This window comes from Octopus sinensis, linkage group LG1 (assembly GCF_006345805.1).
Source record: "Octopus sinensis linkage group LG1, ASM634580v1, whole genome shotgun sequence".
NCBI lineage: Eukaryota > Metazoa > Mollusca > Cephalopoda > Octopoda > Octopodidae > Octopus > Octopus sinensis.
The window spans coordinates 161,728,457-161,751,587 of record NC_042997.1 but is presented as its reverse complement, the minus strand read 5'-3'; the positions used below and the strand labels follow the sequence as shown (position 1 = coordinate 161,751,587).

Genomic DNA, 23,131 nt, shown 5'->3' with positions numbered 1-23,131 from the left:
ATTCGTGTGGATACTTTTCCAAAGAATTTTATATAATCTTTGATTGGTGAATGATGTTTTACAGTATCTTGTAAAGTTTAGGCGATAACTTATGAATAAAAACACGTATAAGCATTTCTAGTGAACTATTTCGTAGACAATTTACAATATATATTACCTTTTGTCAGATACCGTATATTTTGGACTAATATCATATAACGCGAATATTCTGAAAAAGTTGCTGTGGATGTCGTACAGTGTTAGTCGTTTTTGTGTGTTATATTAGGGTGGTTCTAGTCACGTAATTCGTATATTGTGTATTTGTTTTTTTTAGTACTTTACAACATTTGTATTTTGAATTAGCAAGAACATATACTAAAATGTGTCGATCGTTTAACTATAAAAGTACTTACCATAATGCAATTTAATTAGATATCAATGTTTTTTTTATATATAAATACAATGTGCCTATGTTTAAAACATACATAATATTGAATCAAGTTGCTTGAAATATTCTTGCTTACAAAAGCAATACGTACAGTTATAAACAGTAATATATTATACATTTATATTCAAATACTAGCAGGAATAGCGATTTTAGCAGTCAAATTTATAGATGTACAATTGCAATTGTATTTATTAATCGCAATTTCACTTTATTAAATTTCACAGATATTGTAACACAGGAAGAGCGTCCCAAAGGTGAGCAAGGTTATATTTTCGATAATACTAGAATAAATATGAACTTTTATTAGAAACTGTTTCTGTAATTGTTTCCAAATTACTCTTTTAATTTTCATTCATATGAATTTTATAAAATGTGAATACACAACTATTATTTCAAAATATAAATAATAATTCAAAATTGTTTCTAGCATAAAATCAATTTATATCAATTTGTTGCTATTCCTGGAATAGGATACATAAACACGTTACTGGAATATATACTTAATGTTCCATACTTAGTTGAAAACAGTGAATATAACAATGCATAAGGACAGATCATTGTATCCTATAATATCCCGAAAACTATGGAAGTTTAGGCAAATATTGGAAGTGTGCTCTTCCTATATTTTTATTTTTGTTTTCATTTCTATGAGGTGTAAAAATCTAATAGCATAATTTTTATTTATTCACATTCAGAAGAACCTTCTGAAGTTGAAGCCACAGTTGGTAAGTGTCTCCTAAACCGACTCCTTAAAATAGAGCAACTGTTATCATTATTATTATTATTCTAATAAAATTACTTTTTATTTTAGTAATTGTTGTTTATATTGGGATGATTAGTAAAATGTTAGTTTGCCTTAATATGAACTAATATGTAATATAAAATATTACAACATGCTTGCCATAATAAAAACCGTGTTAAGAAATTCATGTGAACGTACATATTGATGTATATTTCCGTGTAGATTCATTCATAAATTATCTGGTACAACACAGTTTAAGATTCGCTGGGGTTTTTTCTCGAAATAATGAAAACAATAGTTAATTGATTCCTTTGTTAATTTCACAGAAATTATTCAAGAAACCGAATCTCGCATAGGTAAGCGCATTTGCTATATCAATATAATCTCCACTAATTTTAACGCTAGATATTCTACAATATTTATTATATCGAAGGTTTTCATGTGAAAATATAATTAGGAAATATTTCTGAATTACTCCGAAAATTTTCTGATTAAACGTAATCGTTTTTAACATCTGAAACGCTCCATTTAATATTTCTAAGAAGATATATTGTTAATATGTTAATGTCAGTTTGATCATTTAACATTCTACTTGGGTAATATTACAATTTAAATACATAAAACTGTATATTTTTATGTAAATATATCGAATAGAATCACGTGTATTCATGAATAGTTGAACAACTTGCTTATAGCTAATATATTTTAACATTTGTTCAGAAAAACCGTCTGAAGTTGAATCTACCGTGGGTGAGTCTAATTTGCAATAATTTCTACTCGCTTCGATGTTTGGCTTCATTGTCAGTTATCGGGTATAGCAAGCTATGCCAAGTCATGCAAAAATGCTTATGCATAAAACCTACATCCATTATATTTCCACATGCTTCCATGCACACAATACTGCATATAATCATACACACACACAGCCACAAAAGCGTTCAACAAGACTGATATAAAATTCTGATTTACATAAAATGGATGCACACTACACAGACTAGAAGTGATGAGCTATCAGGTCATAAAGTGCACGCTGATAAATTGTTCCAATGCAATATGCATTACAAGTTTCAAACATACACATTTAAAACAGCATCGACTTTAACGAAAGTTAGTTTCGAAGAAAATGACAATACTAACTTTTGACTTACTTCCGCCTTATTATCACAGGGTATTACACTTTCAATTCACTCGTAGTATCTTTGACGAATTCTTAATCTGTTAATAAGCGGTTGTTAGTATCAGAAGTATTATCGTCCGTTTGTTATAGAAAATAATAGTTTTATTGCATTTGCAGCTTTGCAACATCAGTTATATAAGATTACTAATGACTAGCAGAGATACCAGGCTTTACTCAGGATTAAAATGCTATAGTTTATACATATATATATATATATACATTACAGCTATGTTGAAACAAGTGATACTGGAAAATGCAGCATTGATGACAAAACATTTGTGGAGTAAATGATGGTCTAATTCGACTAAGCGACATGTAATCCGTCTGTTTGGCGGATTCTAGTCCCTAACGTATCATGGAAATTGGGACTGGGGATATGTAATTTTTGAAGCCACCTTTGAGGCGAACAGCGCTGCGTCTAACACGACCAATCGTATAGTTGACAGTCAAATGAACTGAAGTGTAAATGAGATATTGTACGTAAATGGGTATATTCCGGAAATGGGCTGCAATGAGAGAGAGCAACGGGTAAATGAACTGCTGAAATGTTGCAGAAGGCGAAGGGCTGACATTGAATTCCTGCCGTGACTGTAATATAAGAAACATAAAGTGTAACACCAAATGACAGGACGAGTTCTCAACAGATGATTTTTGCAAGATGTGATAATGCAGGCATAGTTTATTTATCAAAGTGCAACTGAGGTGGGTTGGCCATGTGGTACGCATGAAAAACATTAACTTACCTAGAAGCCCTCTTCTATGGTCAGTGCAGCTCGTACAAATAAGCTACAGATGAATTCTTCTGTGCATTCAGTAAGACTAAAAGTATATCAGTTGTCTTTTTCCCGATATTTCTTTAGTGCAAATGTATCCCAAATTTTTAAATCTCCTCGTTTTACATTTTCTTTTGAAACATTTTCAATTCTAAAAACTATAATTTTTCAACTTGTATTCTGCTGGTGTTACAGATAATATTTTTCGAAATTAAATACATTGAAAAAAATCACACTCAAATAATCTCATCTATGTAAATATAATCCGTTTGTCACTCTGTTCTGTATGATGTAAGTGATGATATATATTTACGCTTGAATTTCACTAGAAACACGTTCTGAAGTGGAATCTAAGCTTAGTGAGTGAGAGAGTATTTCACGATTTCTTGCTACTGCTGGATCTAGTTAAAAGTTTAAATTTAATATGAACATTTTACGTTATTGATGATGTAAGGAAGCTTGTCCTATACAAATTTAGCATTTTAAATTAGTGACTGGGTACAACATATATTGAATGATATAATAATAAAAGTGACTAATAGATTTATTTTAATGATATTTACCTTATTGCACTACAATGATATTTGTCGATGGTTTTGCTAGAAAATACATCTAAAATTTATAGAGTTTAAACTGTCATTAGGTCATTAATGGTTGATTAGCTGTTAACTGAAATATAGTTAGCCCTTTTCAAAATATATGAACATTGCACGGCATGATTTAATAACACTGGGAATAAGAATTTGTGTATTTTCTCTGGGATAGGAAAAATTTATGTTGAAAGAATTGCACGAATTCGAATTTTAAGGTGCACGAAAGATACGATAAGACACTGTAAAATTAATATTGATGTATTAGCTGAAATATCTTTTTAGATATACATTCATGATTGATCATCATTGATTTGTAGTATCATTGAAATTATAGATATTGTTACACTGTACAGAATAATATGTTACGATAATATAGCAATAAAGAAGACTGCGCAAACAGAGAGGACAGTTCATACACGTCTCCTTATATACTTATATATATATATAGGGAGTGGAGGGAGAAGACTTAACAATGTCCTGAATTATAGGCATTTCCAAAATATACCAACGATAGAATGATATGCATAATAAGACGCTTGATAATGCAGAATTTGTACGAATATTTTGTGCTATTTTCATGTGTCAAGTCACAATCTCTTAAAAGCCGCATGTCTGACAAATATTAAGTTTGCTAATTAGCGGTTGTTGATGTCAAATGTTTTTTTGCTTCGGTGTGACGGGTATTTTTTTCCTTTCTGCTTATCGTCATCTCAGTCTGAATAAAAAAAAATCCTGTAACATTAGGAGTCAGAGCGTCAATGGAAATATGAAAACAATGCACGTGTAAAGTATTTGAGGAATTAATTTGTTTGTAATGTGAGAAAGATTTGCATTTATATAAATTTCACCTGTAATATATCGTTTCCGTTCAACACATGTATTCTTTGCGTGATGTTTTGCAAAATGATTGTTACACATAAGTAAAGCTAAAAAAGAAATATTAAAACACACAACATACAAAAACACAAACAGATAAAAATGCACACTTGCTTAAATACTAATAATAGACATGAGGCTATTTATACTCCAAATAAATGCAAAGTGTTCGTTTAATATACTAATTTACATGCCGAATTTGATATATTTATAAATTTATGATTTCGTCGCATTTGTTATGTTAGTAAAAATTATTTGAAATGTAAAAATCATAGGGAAAAGTCCAGGGAGATTACGATTAAAGATAGCTGAAATATTTCTTAGCATATATGCTGCAGCAGAAGCATGTGATGTAAACATTTGAGGAGTTGTCTTGTAATTGCTCACATGTTTCTCATTTTGACCACAGTATAAAACGTCAATTAATAACGTCGGTGATTATGAATTTCTAGAAATTTTTCCATCACGTCCATTGTCATATGATAATTGATGCAATGACGGTGACCTGATTTACAATGAAAATTGTAATTTAAGATTCATAAAAGAATTAACCCACCTTTATATAATAAAAAAATGTGTAGATAGTTTTGTGTATACATACACACGGTGGAGATCGGTATATATATATATATATATATATATATATATATATATATATATATATATGTGTGTGTGTGTGTGTGTGTATCTGAGAGAGAGAGAGAGAGAGGGAGAGAGAGAGAAATATATTAGCTCCCATGACAGAAAGCAAACTAACATATTGTATCCTAAATATATAAAAGCCGTACTTAGGTAATATAACCACCAAATAACTATGCATTTTGTTGTAAAGAATCATTCGAAATATTTAACTTCCTATTTCGTTAATTTCACAGAAGTCGTAACGGAAAAAGTAACTCGTACAGGTAAGCTATTGAAGGATTTTATCTCGCGATGTGTATCAACAAACTAGATGTAACAAATATTTCTGCGATAATTGTTTAGTAAAATGAAAGCGAATTTTTTTCGATTACGCAGCTAATATCTTATACATGTAAACATTTAACATTTTAGTAAACTGTGTAAAGAGTAGTTTTCGTAAATTTATCATTTGAAATATTCTACACGAGTTGAATAAATTTAATGCCTGTCACTCATATATTCTGTGTGATGTCCACCGTCTGTTGAGGGAATATATTTACGTTTGCCTTTCTCTAGAAACACGTACTGAAGTGGAATCTACAGTTGGTGAGTGAGAGATAATTTTCGTGATTTGTTGCTTCTGCTTATCGCTGAGTTTCCTTCGAGAAGTCTTCAAATGTACTTGTAGAAAGAGAATAATAATGCGTTACGAAGTAAGATAATGAGGACTATAGGAAAGATAGTATGTAAAAGATTGAGATGCTGTATTGCTTTATCCATTATTAGAAATATACGCTGTAAATTTTGACGGCTCCTGAATCTAAAATAAAATCATTAAATTTATCATATTAAAACAGAAGTACGTATGGTTAATTAGAGAAAAGTATTAGTGGTAAAAAACGAAATCGTTTCTAAATATATTCACAGAGTATTACCGTGGAAATAACAATTGCAAAAAATATTTCGATATAATTTCTCAGGGCTTAAAATATAAAAACTGAAATCGAACTGAAAGAATAAAGACATTGCAGCAAGTAAACAATATTAAGATTGCAAAATTACATGGATATATTACTAGAGATAAAATGTTACTTATATATTAATGAATTCTCGGTTACTTTACCGCATCTCAAATATATTGTGTAAATTTATCATGTTAAAATTGTAGTGCCTATGATTAATTGGAGAGAAAGTAACTCATCGCAGAATATATTCACATCGCACTACCGTGTAAAATAGTAATTGCAATAAATATTTCGATATATTTTATGTGCGCTTTAAATGTGTAAAATGAAATCGTACAGAAAGAATAAAGCGAATCATGCAAGGGCAATCGGTTTTTGAAAAGCTTTGCAATTGCAAAAGTAGATTGATATATTTGTAGAGATTAGTCATGTGTTGATCAGCATGAAATTGATATATCATTTAATTATTTCACAGATGTTGTGCAACAGGACGAGCGTCCTAAAGGTGAGAGAGCTTCAGTTTACGAACTTATCTCAATAGACCTAGGTTTCTGTTTAACTAGCTAACTATAATTTGTTTGGAAAGCGTAACATATTAATCGAAATGAATGTAGTAAAGTTGATATATGCTTGTAATATATCAAAGGCGACGTCGCTTTTACAAAAGTTACTGTTTGTTGACTCCTTTGCAAATGATGGAATGAACATTTATTGTCATACTGAAAACACTTTCAAATCAAGATAATATATTGTCCCGCATTATTTTGCATAGCTTTATGAAATATATCTTTAAAATAGGTAGGTGTATTGTTGTGAATGAATGTTTGGTTATCTGTCTACGTATATTATATCTGTATGTGATGCAAAAGCTGATGATAATGTCTTTCATTCCATATTCAGAACAACCATCTGAGGCCGAAGCCACAGTTGGTAAGTGTCTCCTAATTTGGTACCGTTTTAATTTAACAAATCTCTTATGATTACTAGTTATAGTACATCATTATTAATTTTGAAATTACTATATATTTATAGTGGGAGATGTACTCGAAAACTAATGTCTCGGTTAATAACTGATTGTTGTGGTTTTCTTTTATATCGAAATTACCAAATTCCTACATAACATTTTCATGTTAAATTATATAAGCAAAATTGATAGAAATATTTACCTACGTGTTTTCGTGCGTCACCTCCTTGGTAATACTTAATTGTATGAAACGTCATTAAAAATCGTGACTTTTATGAAATGATCGACGACATAGTTAACGATTTACGTTTTGAATTTCACAGAAATTATCAGAGAAACCGAAACTCGCATAGGTAAGAAGATTTGATATTATAGCATAGCGTAACTTAAAATTCAATATATACTGACCGCATACATTCCTGTAAGAATGTTTTCTCGTAAATTCGCGAATTCTGCATTTGTTTAGTGAACGCGTTGTTTTATCAAATAATTATAAATCTATATTGAAGGCATTCAAATACAGATCGAATATAAATAATGTTAACTTATTAGCGTATAATTGTAAGAAATGCATTTTGCAAAGGTCATTGGCGGTCTATTACTTAAGAAGAAATATGAACAAACATTTACAGATTATATCATTTCCCGTCGAATAATTTAGCAACATGCTTATCGTAGTTTATTTTGATTTCGTTCAGAAAAACCATCTGAAGTTGAATCTACTGTTGGTGAGTCTCATATGCAATAATTTCATTCGCTTTCAACGTTTAGGCTTACTGTCTATTGTCAGGTGTATCAGATATTGCTAGCTAAACAAAGTCACGCAAAAATATATTTCACTACACCTAACACAGCCTACATACACACATACATTGATATGAGCACAGTGCATGCAATTACAGAGACAATCAAATACCGGCACCGATTCCTGGTCCGCATTTACATGAATAATCTCCATATGCTACGCTGCAGAAGTGACGAACAATCGAGTCAAATACCCTATATTTAGAAGGGGCACAATATAATACGCAGCCCCAGTTCAAATTCTTTTCATGTCGCAACATATCCTCTTGAATGTGGCTTGTATATTAAACCATTTCAGCCCAAATTCTTTTATTTAATTTATTACTAACAATCTTTATTTATACGACTTTATCTCATTCTAAACATATAAAGAATATCTTTATTATAATATTTGAATGACACTCCTGTGTAGAACCAAAGATATCTAAGAAAAATACAGGTTTTGCAGAAAGATGATGGATCATCATTCTGGTCGTAAAAAAAAAGACCTTTGACGGTAATGCTTTAAGATTCCTGAAAATGCAGAATACTCAGAAATATAACCACGTTGTTTCCACATTGCATTGCGCTTTCTCCACACTTGTGTTTGCTTTGTGAATTTCAAACATGCTACTTAGCAGTTGTTGGTGTCAAATGTTTTCTTGCTTCATTGTAACAGTCGAGGTTTTACTTTTCCTTCATTGTCGTTGAAACGTTTGAATTTCAAAATCACCGAAGGTATTTGAGAACAGTGAGCGAATGGAAATGCAAGAAATTTTTGAGAATAGATTAGACACCTGTAAAGTATGTGACGAATCAATTTGATTTTAACGTAAGGGAAAGGTATTTTTTTAGAATTGAAAGTGTGACATATTACTTCCGTTCAACACATGTGTTCTTTTCAGGATGTATAGCAAAGTGCTAGTTACACACATTAGTAGATGCAAAAGAAAAAAGAAACTAATATGTACGACATTAAACTCACAAACAGACACAAATACATGCTTGCCTATATACTAAGTATTTGACAAGCGGCAATTTCTAACTCGAAATATATGAGAATTTTCTATTTCATATCCTGATTTATACACAGAATTATATATATATTTGTAATTACATAGTTACTTAAAATTACGCCTTTGTCGAATTTGTTACGTAAATTAACATTAATTGAAATATAGATTCCATGCGGAAAAGTCCGACGAGATAGCATGTATATATAGCTGAAAGGTGTTTTGGTATGTATGAAGCCGCAAATTCATATGGTCAAAGCATGTGATGAGAAGGAAGGTGTGTGAAGACAGAAAATAGCAAATACCCTGCAAAAGGAAATTAAAAAGTGTTTCAGCTTTATAATATATTTGTATATAAAAATGCACAGAAGTCCGAGATCCCATATATATATTATATATATATTAATATATATATATATATATATATATATATATTATATATATATATATATCTATTTATATATATATATATATATATATATATATTATTCTATATATATATATTATATTAATATATATATAATATATTATATCTATATATATATTATATATATATAATATATTTATATATATATATATATATATATATATATATAATATATACATATATATATATATATATATACATATATATTTACATATATAATATATATAATATATATTTACATATATATGTATATATATATATATATATACATTATTTTATATATATGTATATATATATATACATACATTTATATATATATGTTAATATTATATACATACATATATATATATATGTATATATATGTGTGTGTGTGTGTCTGTGTGCGTATATATGTATATATATATATATATATACAATCATACATTTATATATCTCTGAAAATATGATTGCGTTTGACAAAGTTTGATACTTCGAAGACGTTGTTCGCCCATATGTTTCCCTATATAAGCGTTATATAACTATGTATTCTCCTTAAAGCTTCTTTCCAAATATTTAATTATACATTTTATTAATTTCACAGAAGTTGTAACGGAAAAAGTAACACGCACAGGTAAGCTGCTGAAGAATCTTTCCTCGTGATGTGTACCAATAAGCTAGATATGTAACATATATTTCAGCGTTAATTCTTTAGTAAAACGAAAGTAAAATTCTTATGACTAATCAATCAATATTTACTTCATGTAAGCATTTTCCATTCTGTTAAAGTATGACGATAGGTTTGCAAAGTGGTTTCTTGTAGTGGCGTAATTGAAGTAGTTTCGTAAATTTATCATTTGAAAAGCACTCATTCTATACGAGTTATATATATTTAATACTTGACTGCCATAACAAATTCTGTGATGTAATTGTTGAGGGAATCTATTTACGTTTGCCTTTCTTTAGAAACTCGTTCAGAAGTGGAGTCTACAGTTGGTGAGTGAGAGATTATTTTTGTGATATCTTGCTTCTGCTTTTCGCTGATTTTCCTTAGAGAAATCTTCAAATATGCTTGCGGAAAGAGAATAACGTTTCATTATGAATTAAGTTTATGAGTAATAGAAGAATTTAGCTTGTAAAAATTTCGGACGTTTTGCTTTATCGCATTTTAAATAATATTCTTTTGTAAATTTTTTCGGCTCCTAAATCTGAATTACAACTTATAAATTTATAGTTCAGTTAGATTTTATGTGTGTGTTATTGATTAGATAGAGATATTACCTGAGAGAAAGAAACTCGTTTCGAAATATATTTACATGAAATATTTGTGTAAAATAGTAATCGTAATAAACATTTCGATATTTTTTCTTTACACTTTATAAATATAAAATGAAATCGAACTGAAGGACTAAGCCGAATCTTACAATATGAATTCAGTAGATAAACAGTATTGAAATTTCAAAGTTTGATTGGTATGTTTTAGCGATAACATTTTAGTTATATATTTGTGCATTATTGGCTCAAAATTGATATTTTATTAAATTATTTCACAGATGTTGTGCAACAGGACGAGCGTCCTAAAGGTGAGAGAGCTTCTTCTGATTACGAATATATACCGATACGTCTAAATTTCTACATACCTACATATATATCGTGTTTTCGCGAGTGCGTAATGTATAATGCGAAATTAATGTAGTATAGTTGAGGAATGTTTGTAATTGTATCAAGTTCGGCACCGAATTTGTCAAATGCTTTGAAGCGATCCATTTAAATGATGGAACTGACGTAGATTGTCACAATGAAAGCACTTTGAATTCATAATAATTTATTTTGCGGAATTTTAGTGCAAATGTTTATAATACCTCACTGAAAAGAAAAACGTGTAGTGTTCAAAATGAATCTCTGGTTATTTGCTTACCTCTGTTTACGTATATGATATCTGTATACAGTGTAAAATCTGATGATATCGTTTTTCATTCCATATACAGAACAACCTACTGAGGCCGAAGCTACAGTTGGTAAGTGCGTCCGCATTCGATTCCGTGTAAATCTAAGTAATCTCTTATAATTATTAGTCGTAGTATATCATTATGAATTGTGAAAAATTATTATACATACTAGGAGTTGTATAAGAACAATAAACGCCAAGTTTCGAAGTAGTTTTTATGGTTATCTTTCATTTATTAATTATTGAATTTCTATGTAACATTTTCATATTAAATTATATTAACACAGTCGATAGAAAAGTTTACCAATGTATTTGCGTGCCACCTCCTTGGTAACATTTAATTGTGTAAAGCCTCATTAAGAAACGCTCTCTTTACATTATGGTCGACGAGGTAGTTAACGTTTACATTTTCAATTTCACAGAAATTATGAGAGAAACCGAAACTCGCATAGGTAAGCACTTTTGATATGATGGCCTAGTATAACTTAAAATAAAATACATACTCTGCGCATACTGTCATACATTAAATTTTGTCGTAAATTCGTGATAATGTCCTTCGAAAGACTTCTAATTGGCTTCAGTGAGCATCCGATTCTTCCCAAATATTCGTAAAGTCTATATTGCAGTCATAAATATGTCCCATTCAACTATAGATAGAATATAAATTGTTGACGTATGTGAGTGTCATTGCAAGAAATGGTTTTTGCAATAGGTCATAGGCATTGTGTTACATCGTCGAATGATTTATTGGGTTCGCAACTAAGTTCCCGCCCTTTTTTTAAATTTGAAAGGTTTAATAAAAAATAACAACTAATTAATCAATAATATATTCACCCTTGTTGTTTACATCTTCTTCCCAACGTTCAACAAGATTTTCAATACCTCGTTGTTAGACATCACCTGATTTCGACTCGTAAAATTGATCCAACCAAGTTCTCAATTTGAAAGAGATCGAAAGAAGTGGAAATCCGTTGGTACCAAATTAGGAGAGTACGGCGGGTGTGGCAGCACTTCCCAGCCATGCGTTTGAATGTCTTCCTTGGTCATATTGGCGATATGAGGGCGGGCGTTGTCGTGCAGCAGAAGAACTCTATGCTCACGGATAGGTCTTTTCTCTTGAATATTCGTGTTGAGTCGTTCCATTTTTTGAACATAGACTTCTGCGTTGACCTTTTGGTTCCGTTCATGCAATTCGTGATGGATAATCCTTTCCCAGGCCCACTATACGCACAACATCGTTTTACGCGGATGAAGATCTTGTTTCACGCGCAGTGTCGCTTGTTTACCGGGGCTAAGCCATTCCTTACGCTGCTTCATATTGATTACAGGCACCACTTTTCGTTGCCAGTAACGATTCGGTAAAGAAATCGTTGCTTGCGTCCATGAGTTGAGTGGTGACGAGCAAGCAAACTAGCGGAGATTGTGGCTCGTTGATTTTTGTTGTTGTCACTTAAAGCATGCGGAGCCCAATGCTCCATACTTCTGAACCTTTCCCATCGAGTGAAGATGCTTCTCTATAGCAGTGTGGGAGCATTCCATTTTCTCTGCCAGTTCCTTTGTCGTTTGACGAGAATTTTCGTGCAAAAGTTGGTTCGCTCTTCATCGAACTCACGTGGACAGTCAGAAGCAGGTGCGTCTTTGAGGTTAAAATTGCCATTTTTGAACTTGGCATACCAATAACGAGCGGTTCTTTCAGCTATGGTACCCTCTCCGTACACAGCACAAATGTCGCGTGCAGCTTTGCGGCCTTAGAACGTTGGTTAAAAGCAAAAAGAAGGAGGTGTCGAAAATGCTTGTTTTTCTTAACTTGATATTCCATTTTAATGATCTGAAAATAAACAAAAATTAACTTAAATTAACTAGAGAAAAAAATACAAAATAGATTCTAAAATGATTTAAAAACAGAATTCTCTAAAAAAATAGATTCTATATTTTAAAAACGCAATAAATTCCAAAATTTGAAAAAGCTGCGTCAACTTATTTGCCAACCCAATAGCAATGTGCTTATTGTAGTTTATTTTAATTTCGTTCAGAAAAACCAACTGAAGTTGAATCGACTGTTGGTGAGTGTAATTTACAATGATTCCTTTCGCTTTCAATGTTTGGCTTTTCTGTCAATTTTCAGGTATATTATCAGATATATTATTATTTCAAGCTAAACCAAGTCACGCAAAAATACATTTGATTAAACCTAATTCCCCCTACTTACACATGCATCGATATGCAGCGTCCTGCATGCAATCATACACAACATCAAATAGAGACACTGTTATGTAGTCCTCATTTAAATGAGAAATCTCCACATGCTACTACCCAGAAGTGATTCACTATCGAGCCGTAAATGCTATACTGAGTCCTGTCTCAATATAACACGCAACCCCAGTCCAAATTATTTCCACGTCGTACCATATCATGTTGAAAGTGGCTAATACATTAAAAGTCCTGAAAATGCAGAATACTCGAAAATATATTCATGTTACTGTCACGTTATATTGCGCTTTCTTTACACACGTTTTCGTCTGGCGAATTTTCAATGTTCTGATTTTCGGTTGTTGGTATCAAATGCTTCTTTGCTTCGGTGTGACAGTTAATTTGCTTCTTTACCTTTATCGTCGTGTCAACGCTTCTATTTCAAAATATCTGGTAATATCAGGGATGGTTGCTTGTAGCATAATAGGAAAATAATGCGAGTGTAAACTAGACATTTTAAACAAAATTTGTACAACTAATTTGTTAGTAGCATTAGGTTGATGTACTTTTCTATAAATTTAATGTATCACATATTTTCCATTCAACACATGTTGAGTGCACGATGTATAGCAAATTTGTTGTTTAATGGGTTAGTTGCTGAAAGAGAAATACTATAATATATGGCATGAAAAATCAAGCAGACATAAATGTGCACTTCCTTAAATACTAAGATTGAACAGGTGGCTATTCCTGACTCCAAATAACCGAAAAGATTCCGTTTATTATACTGATTTATATGCTGAATTTTATATATCAATATTTGCTTAATTTCATAAATTTATGATTTAGTCGAATTTGTTATGCTAATAAACGTGGTTTGAAATATAGAATTCATACGGAAAAGTCCGGGGAGATTGCGATTAATAATAGCTGAAATATACTTTAATATCTATGCTGCAGCAAAGGTATATGGTGTAAACATCTGACTAGATATCTTGAAATTGCTCATATATTTCTGATGCTGGTACATATCGCCAATTAATGATGAATATCAAGAAAGTTTTCACCCTTTCCTTTGTCATATGCAAATAATTGCTGCAATGAATGTGTCTTGCTTCTCCACGTAAATGGAAATTTAGGATTTCTAAATTAATTATCGCATCATTATATATTTTCGAAATGTGTAGTTTCCTGTATAGATGCATACACAAGGTACAGATGGGTTTATATATATGTGTGTGTGAATGTGTGCGTGTATATATATGTATATATATATATATATATATATTATATATATATATATATATATATATATATATATATATATATATATATATATATATGTGTGTGTGTATGTAAAATTGTACATATATGTATATATATAATTATGGAAGTTGGGAGATAAGTTCAAGTAGGCATGTTTGTATGTATATCGTTTCCGTTCAACACGTGTGTCCTTTGCACGATGTTTCTTGTATACACATGGTAAAGATGTGTTTATAAATATATATATATATATTTCGTTTTGGGATTTGGTTTGCAAGATTCTTTATATGAGTTCATGTGTTAAAGCATATTCTGTTGTGTTTGGGTAGAGTCATTTTCTTTTTGTGCCTTATAATGAAACATACTCACCGGTAAAATTTCCACTTATTTCTTATTTTTATTTCCCTAAAATGTTCGTTGCGTCTTGCAACCTTTTCAAATAGTCTTTCACCGGTGAGTGTGTTACATTATAAGGCACAAAAAGAAAATGACTCTCCCCAGACACAACAGTATATATATATATATATATATATATATATATATATATATATATACATATACTTATACATACATACATATATATATATATATACATATATATATACATATATATATATATACACATATATATATGTGTGTGTATATATATATATGTATGTATGTATGTATAAGTATGTATGTATGCATGTATGTATGTATGTATGTATGTATGTATGTATGTAGAGGGTTGCCCAAAAGTCACTTGACAGTAAATCAAAATTTAATTCCAAGGTTTATTCATGTTTAACAACTGAATGAATTTAATAAAAGCATCTAAATACGAAAGATCACGATAATTATTCCCACTTTTCTTTAGCGTCGCATGTTTCCATTCGAGTGAATACAGAATTATCGATAATATTTATGGAATTTTATTTTACTGTTGGGTGACAGTTGACCAACCCTGTGTTTGTAGGTATGTGTGTATGTATGTGTGTATGTATTTTATACAGTAATATATTAGTGTTCTTGAAAAGAATTGACGACTAAAAGCCGTAGTTAGCTAATATGATTCTCCGTATAATCTCTAACATTACTAAGCACTCTGATGTAAAGCATCTTTCGAAATATCTAACTACATATTTCGTTAATTTCACAGAAGTCGTAACGGAGAAAGTAACTCGTACAGGTAAGCCATTGAAGAATTTTTTCGTGATGTATATCAACAAGCTAGATATATAGAAATATTTTCTGCGATAATTGTTTAGTAAAATGAAAGCGAAATTCCTACCATTATTCAGTTAATATTTTCTTCATGTAAACATTTTCTATTGTAACAAAGTTTAACGAAAGGTTTTTCAAAGTGTTTTCTGATGGTGGGGCAATCGTATTAGTTTTCGTAAATTTTACCATTTGGAAACTACTCACGAATATTCTATACGAGTTGAATATATTTAATGCATGTCACTCACATATTCTGTGATGTAACAGTTGAGGGAATATATTTACGTTTACATTTCTCTAGAAACACGTTCTGAAGTCGAATCTACAGTTGGTGAGTGAGAGATTATTTTCGTGATTTCTTGCTTATGCTTGTCGTTGAGTTCCTTTAGAGAACTCTTTCAATGTGCTTGCCGAAAGAGTGTAATATTTCATTACGAAATACGATAATGTGTAATAAGTGTTAAACGATAGCGTGTTAAAGAATGAGATTTTGCTTTCCTTTACCGCATTTCTATAATATATGTACGTTGGAAATTTTGTCCCCTAAATCTCAGTAATATCGTTCAAATTTATCGTTCAATTAAAATTTAAGTGCTTATGATTGATTAGAGAGAGATAACAGTTGAAAGAAAGAAACTCCTTTCGAAATATACGAAATATATTCACATGGCATTAGAGTATAAAATAATAATCGAAATAAACAATTCGATATATTTTCTATGCGCTTGAAATATATAAAATGAAATCGATCTGAAAGAATAAGGCGAATCATACAACGTGAATTCAGTGGGTAAGTAGTATTGAAATTGCAAAGGTAGATTGATATATCAGTCGTGATGAAATGTTAGTTATATATTCCTCAATTCTCAGCATTAAATTGACAATTCATTCAATTATTTCACAGATGTTGTGCAACAGGACGATCGTCCTAAAGGTGAGAGAGTTTCTGTTTCCAAATACCTCGATAGACCTAAATTTCTATATACCTACATATATATATATACATATATATAATATATGTATATATATATATATATATATATAATTATATATATATATATATATATATATATATATATATATATAGATGAGTGTATTTTACCTTGTTAACAATTAACACGGATAAATGAATGAATAGTTACCATTTTTTGCTAAAATGTCGTATTGACAAGTTTCGTTTTTTCACTTTCCCGAAGAGAAGATTGCATTGTTTATACCTTTTATTCTGTTGAATAAGTATCAGTGGAATTTTTGAAACATATGTAGAAAGAAAAAATACTTGTTTAAACCTGCGTTGACTCCATTTTTTGTTCCTATATATATATATATATATTCTTTTCTGCTAGTGCGCAAAGTATAATACGAAATTAATGTAGTATAGATTATATATGCTTGTAATTGTATCAAGTTGGACATCACTTTTGCCAAATGTTGCTGTTTGTATCTACATGTTAACTGATGGAACTGAACGTATATTGTCAAATTGGAAGTCCTTTGAATTCATAATTATATATTCTGCTGAATATTATTGCAAAACGTTATAAAATATAACGTTTAGAAAGTGTATTTTCGAGAATAAATCTGATTATTTTCTTACCTCTGTCTGTGTATATCATATCAGTATTCCGTGTAATATCTGATGATATTGTGTTTCATTCCATATTCAGAACAACCATCTGAGGCCGAAGCCACAGTTGGTAAGTGTCTCCTGTTTTCATTCCGTGTAAATTTAACAAATCTGTAATGATTGTTAGTACACCATTATTAATTCTGAAACTATTATACATATTAGGTGTATTAGAACAATAATCACCCAGTTTATAACCTATTCTTGTGGTTTTCTTTCATATAGTAATTATTGAATTTTTTCGTAATATTTTCATATTCAATTATATTAACAAAATTGATAGAAAAGTTTACCGAAGTGTATTTGCGTGTCACTTTCTTTGTAACATTTAATTGTATAAGGCATCATTAAGAATCGGTTTTTTATTTATTTACGAAACGGCTGAAGAGTTAGTTAACGATTTACGTTTTCAATTTCACAGAAATTATTAGAGAAACCGAAACTCGCATAGGTAAGAACTTTTGATATAACGGCATAATATTACTTAAAATACAATATATGCTCAGCGCATAATTTCATGTATAGTAATTTTCTCGTAAATTCGTGATTACTTCCTGCGAAAGAGTTCTGAATTACTTCAGTGATCGTCCAATTCTTTTCACGTATTTTAAAATCTATATTGTAATCATAAATATTTTCAATTCAACTATGCGTACAATATGCGTAACGTATGAGTATCATTGTAAGAAATGCTTTTGCAAAAGATCATTGGTTTTCTATTACATAAAAAGTAATCTGAACAAACATTTACACAGTATATAATTTCCCGTCGTATAATTTAGCAACGAGTTTATTGTAGCGTATTTTAATTTCGTTCAGAAAAACCAACTGAAGTTGAATCGACTGTTGGTGAGTCTAATTTGCAATGATTTTATTCGCTTTCGATGTTTGTCTTTACTGTCAATTGTCAGGTATATTAGATGTATATTATTTCAAGCTAAACCAAGTCACGCAAAAATATATTTGATACAAACTAACTCCCTACTAATACACATGCATCGATATGCAGCATCCTGGATGCAATCACACACAACATCAGATAGAGACACTGCTATGTAGTCCTGATTTACACAAGAAATCTCCGTATGCTACACTCCAAAAGTGACGAGCTATCGAGCCGTAAATCCTGTACTGAGAAGTGTCCCAATATAACATGCAGCGCCAGTCCGAATTATACACATATCGTACTGTATCATGTTGAAAATGGCCTGCATAATAGGTTCTTGAGAATACAGAGTGCTGAGATATATGATCGCGTTATTTTCACGTTGCCTTGCGCTTTCGCTGTTAGTTTGGCGAATTTTCAATTTCTTAATTTGCTGTTTTTAGTGTCAGTTTTTTTTACTGTGTGACAGTTAATCTGGTTGTTTTCCTTTCTCGTTGACACCACGTCTGAAGTTTTGAAATATCTGCTAATATAAAATATCTTTCCGCGGAGGATAATTCGAAATTAAATGGGAAATTAATGTGTAAAGTTACTTTAGGATTTATTTTGTCTTCAATGTAAGTGTGATTTGGTTTTATACGAATGTCACATTTCATATATCATTTCCATCACACACAGGTTTACTTTGCATGATGTATAGGAAAATTATTATCGCACAACATTCAAAATACTAAGTGATAAAAATGCATACATGCTTAAATACTAACATTGGATGTGAGTATATTATATTCGTCAAATAATTGTAAATTCTCTCTTTAATACACTGATTTATATGCCTAATTTTCTATTTGAAGATGTCGTATTTTATCGCATTTACTACGTTTGTGAACAAGATTGTAATATGCAAGTCGTGTGGAAGAGTCCGATTCCTATGTCAGATGGCTTAAATATTCTTTTTATGTGTACTGCAGCAACGTATATGTCAGTTGTTTTCTTGTATTTGCTGAATTATTTCTCATGTTACCAATTTTATGGACTTCAATTGGAGAAGGTGTTGATCATTAATTTGTAGATATTTTTTCTCTTTATTTTGTCACACGATAATGATTCCTGCAATGGCTGAGTCCTGATTCACTGGTTCACTATATATTTCCGAAATTTGAAGATAGTTTTATGCACATATATATCACCTCAGAGGGTGGTATATATATATAATTTAATATGAATGTATTTCAAAAATATGTATTTCTTTATTGGCCTCAAGGGGCTAAACATAGAGGACAGACAAATGGATTAAGTCGATTGAAATATTAAACGAATACATATCGTAATTGTGCTAACGTAATTTTCTATATAATCGCCACATAACTATGCATTCTGCTGTAAAGCATCGTTCGAAATATTTAACTACATATTTCGTTAATTTCACAGAAGTCGTAACGGAAACAGTAACTCGTACAGGTAAGCTATTGCAAAATGTTTTTTTGCGATATCTATCAATCTAAATATATCACAAACTTTTCTGCGATAAGTTTTCGATAAATTGTAAGCTAAATTGCCACAAAACTTAGTTTATCTTTTCTTCGTGTAAACAATCTCCATTCTAGTAAAGTGTCACTATGGGTTTTCAAACTATTTTCTGATGGTGGGATAATCGGATTAGTTTTCGTAAATTTATCATTTCAAAATGACTCTTAAATATTCAATTCTAGCTGAATATATTTAATGCTTGTTTCTTATATATAGTGTGTAATGTAACTGTTAAGGGAATATATTTACGTTTGCCTTTCTCTAGAAACACGTTCTGAAGTGGAATCTACAGTTGGTGAGTGAGAGATTATTTTCGTGATTTCTTGCTTATGCTTGTCATTGAGTTCCTTTAGAGAACTCTTTCAATGTGCTTGCCGAAAGAGTGTAATATTTCATTACGAAATACGATAATGCGTAATAAAAGAACGATAGCGTGTTAAAGAATGAGATTTTGCTTTCCTTTACCGCATCTCTATAATATATGTACGTTGGAAATTTTGTCCCCTAAATCTCAGTAATATCGTTCAAATTTATCGTTCAATTAAAATTTAAGTGCTTATGATTGATTAGAGAGAGATAACAGTTGAAAGAAAGAAACTCCTTTCGAAATATACGAAATATATTCACATGGCATTAGAATATAAAATAATAATCGAAATAAACAATTCGATATATTTTCTATGCGCTTGAAATATATAAAATGAAATCGATCTGAAAGAATAAGGCGAATCATACAACGTGAATTCAGTGGGTAAGTAGTATTGAAATTACAAAGGTAGATTGATATATCAGTCGTGATGAAATGTTAGTTATATATTCCTCAATTCTCAGCATTAAATTGACAATTCATTCAATTATTTCACAGATGTTGTGCAACAGGACGAGCGTCCTAAAGGTGAGAGAGTTTCTGTTTCCAAATATACCTCGATAGACCTAAATTTCTATATACCTACATATATATATTATATATATATATATATATATATATATATTATATATATATATATATATATATATATATATATTCTTTTCTGCTAGTGCGCAAAGTATAATACGAAATTAATGTAGTATAGATTATATATGCTTGTAATTGTATCAAGTTGGACATCACTTTTGCCAAATGTTGCTGTTTGTATCTACATGTTAACTGATGGAACTGAACGTATATTGTCAAATTGGAAGTCCTTTGAATTCATAATTATATATTCTGCTGAATATTATTGCAAAACGTTATAAAATATAACGTTTAGAAAGTGTATTTTCGAGAATAAATCTGATTATTTTCTTACCTCTGTCTGTGTATATCATATCAGTATTCCGTGTAATATCTGATGATATTGTGTTTCATTCCACATTCAGAACAACCATCTGAGGCCGAAGCCACAGTTGGTAAGTGTCTTCTGTTTTCATTCCGTGTAAATTTAATAAATCTGTAATGATTGTTAGTACACCATTATTAATTCTGAAACTATTATACATATTAGGTGTATTAGAACAATAATCACCCAGTTTATAACCTATTCTTGTGGTTTTCTTTCATATAGTAATTATTGAATTTTTTCGTAATATTTTCATATTCAATTATATTAACAAAATTGATAGAAAAGTTTACCGAAGTGTATTTGCGTGTCACTTTCTTTGTAACATTTAATTGTATAAAGCATCATTAAGAATCGTTTTTTTATTTATTTACGAAACGGCTGAAGAGTTAGTTAACGATTTACGTTTTCAATTTCACAGAAATTATTAGAGAAACCGAAACTCGCATAGGTAAGAACTTTTGATATAACGGCATAATATTACTTAAAATACAATATATGCTCAGCGCATAATTTCATGTATAGTAATTTTCTCGTAAATTCGTGATTACTTCCTGCGAAAGAGTTCTGAATTACTTCAGTGATCGTCCAATTCTTTTCACGTATTTTAAAATCTATATTGTAATCATAAATATTTTCAATTCAACTATGCGTACAATATGCGTAACGTATGAGTATCATTGTAAGAAATGCTTTTGCAAAAGATCATTGGTTTTCTATTACATAAAAAGTAATCTGAACAAACATTTACACAGTATATAATTTCCCGTCGTATAATTTAGCAACGAGTTTATTGTAGCGTATTTTAATTTCGTTCAGAAAAACCAACTGAAGTTGAATCGACTGTTGGTGAGTCTAATTTGCAATGATTTTATTCGCTTTCGATGTTTGTCTTTACTGTCAATTGTCAGGTATATTAGATGTATATTATTTCAAGCTAAACCAAGTCACGCAAAAATACATTTGATACAAACTAACTCCCTACTAATACACATGCATCGATATGCAGCATCCTGGATGCAATCACACACAACATCAGATAGAGACACTGCTATGTAGTCCTGATTTACACAAGAAATCTCCGTATGCTACACTCCAAAAGTGACGAGCTATCGAGCCGTAAGTCCCGTACGGAGAAGTGTCCCAATATAACATGCAGCACCAGTCCGAATTATACACATATCGTACCGTATCTTGTTGAAAATGGCCTGAATAATAGGTTCTTGAGAATACAGAGTGCTGAGAAATATGATCGCGTTATTTTCACGTTGCCTTGCGCTTTCGCTGTTAGTTTGGCGAATTTTAAATTTCTTAATTTGCTGTTTTTAGTGTCAGTTTTTTTACTGTGTGACAGTTAATCTGGTTGTTTTCCTTTCTCGTTGACACCACGTCTGAAGTTTTGAAATATCTGCTAATATAAAATATCTTTCCGCGGAGGATAATACGAAATTAAATGGGAAATTAATGTGCAAAGTTACTTTAGGATTTATTTTGTCTTTAATGTAAGTGTGATTTGGTTTTATACGAATGTCACATTTCATATATCATTTCCATCACACACAGGTTTACTTTGCATGATGTATAGGAAAATTATTATCGCACAACATTCAAAATACTAAGTGATAAAAATGCATACATGCTTAAATACTAACATTGGATGTGAGTATATTATATTCGTCAAATAATTGTAAATTGTCTCTTTAATACACGTGTGGAAGAGTCCGATTCCTATGTCAGATGGCTTAAATATTCTTTTTATGTGTACTGCAGCAACGTATATGTCAGTTGTTTTCTTGTATTTGCTGAATTATTTCTCATGTTACCA

At 30.6% G+C, this 23,131-nt stretch overlaps 1 protein-coding gene across 1 annotated transcript in view; it reads left to right on the top strand.

Moving 5' to 3' along the window:
- The window catches only part of LOC115210729 (titin), a 678,167-nt gene that overhangs the window by 274,247 nt on the left and 380,789 nt on the right, over positions 1-23,131 (top strand). Inside the window, exons 173-200 of the mRNA XM_036506041.1 lie at positions 652-681; positions 1,123-1,152; positions 1,496-1,525; positions 1,890-1,919; positions 5,464-5,493; positions 5,786-5,815; positions 6,650-6,679; positions 7,075-7,104; positions 7,462-7,491; positions 7,837-7,866; positions 9,942-9,971; positions 10,304-10,333; positions 10,891-10,920; positions 11,326-11,355; positions 11,708-11,737; positions 13,319-13,348; positions 15,880-15,909; positions 16,246-16,275; positions 16,849-16,878; positions 17,612-17,641; positions 17,993-18,022; positions 18,391-18,420; positions 19,889-19,918; positions 20,253-20,282; positions 20,853-20,882; positions 21,347-21,376; positions 21,728-21,757; positions 22,126-22,155. Coding sequence (XP_036361934.1) covers positions 652-681; positions 1,123-1,152; positions 1,496-1,525; positions 1,890-1,919; positions 5,464-5,493; positions 5,786-5,815; positions 6,650-6,679; positions 7,075-7,104; positions 7,462-7,491; positions 7,837-7,866; positions 9,942-9,971; positions 10,304-10,333; positions 10,891-10,920; positions 11,326-11,355; positions 11,708-11,737; positions 13,319-13,348; positions 15,880-15,909; positions 16,246-16,275; positions 16,849-16,878; positions 17,612-17,641; positions 17,993-18,022; positions 18,391-18,420; positions 19,889-19,918; positions 20,253-20,282; positions 20,853-20,882; positions 21,347-21,376; positions 21,728-21,757; positions 22,126-22,155 — 840 coding nt within the window. The remainder of the gene's footprint in view (positions 1-651; positions 682-1,122; positions 1,153-1,495; positions 1,526-1,889; positions 1,920-5,463; positions 5,494-5,785; positions 5,816-6,649; positions 6,680-7,074; positions 7,105-7,461; positions 7,492-7,836; positions 7,867-9,941; positions 9,972-10,303; positions 10,334-10,890; positions 10,921-11,325; positions 11,356-11,707; positions 11,738-13,318; positions 13,349-15,879; positions 15,910-16,245; positions 16,276-16,848; positions 16,879-17,611; positions 17,642-17,992; positions 18,023-18,390; positions 18,421-19,888; positions 19,919-20,252; positions 20,283-20,852; positions 20,883-21,346; positions 21,377-21,727; positions 21,758-22,125; positions 22,156-23,131) is intronic.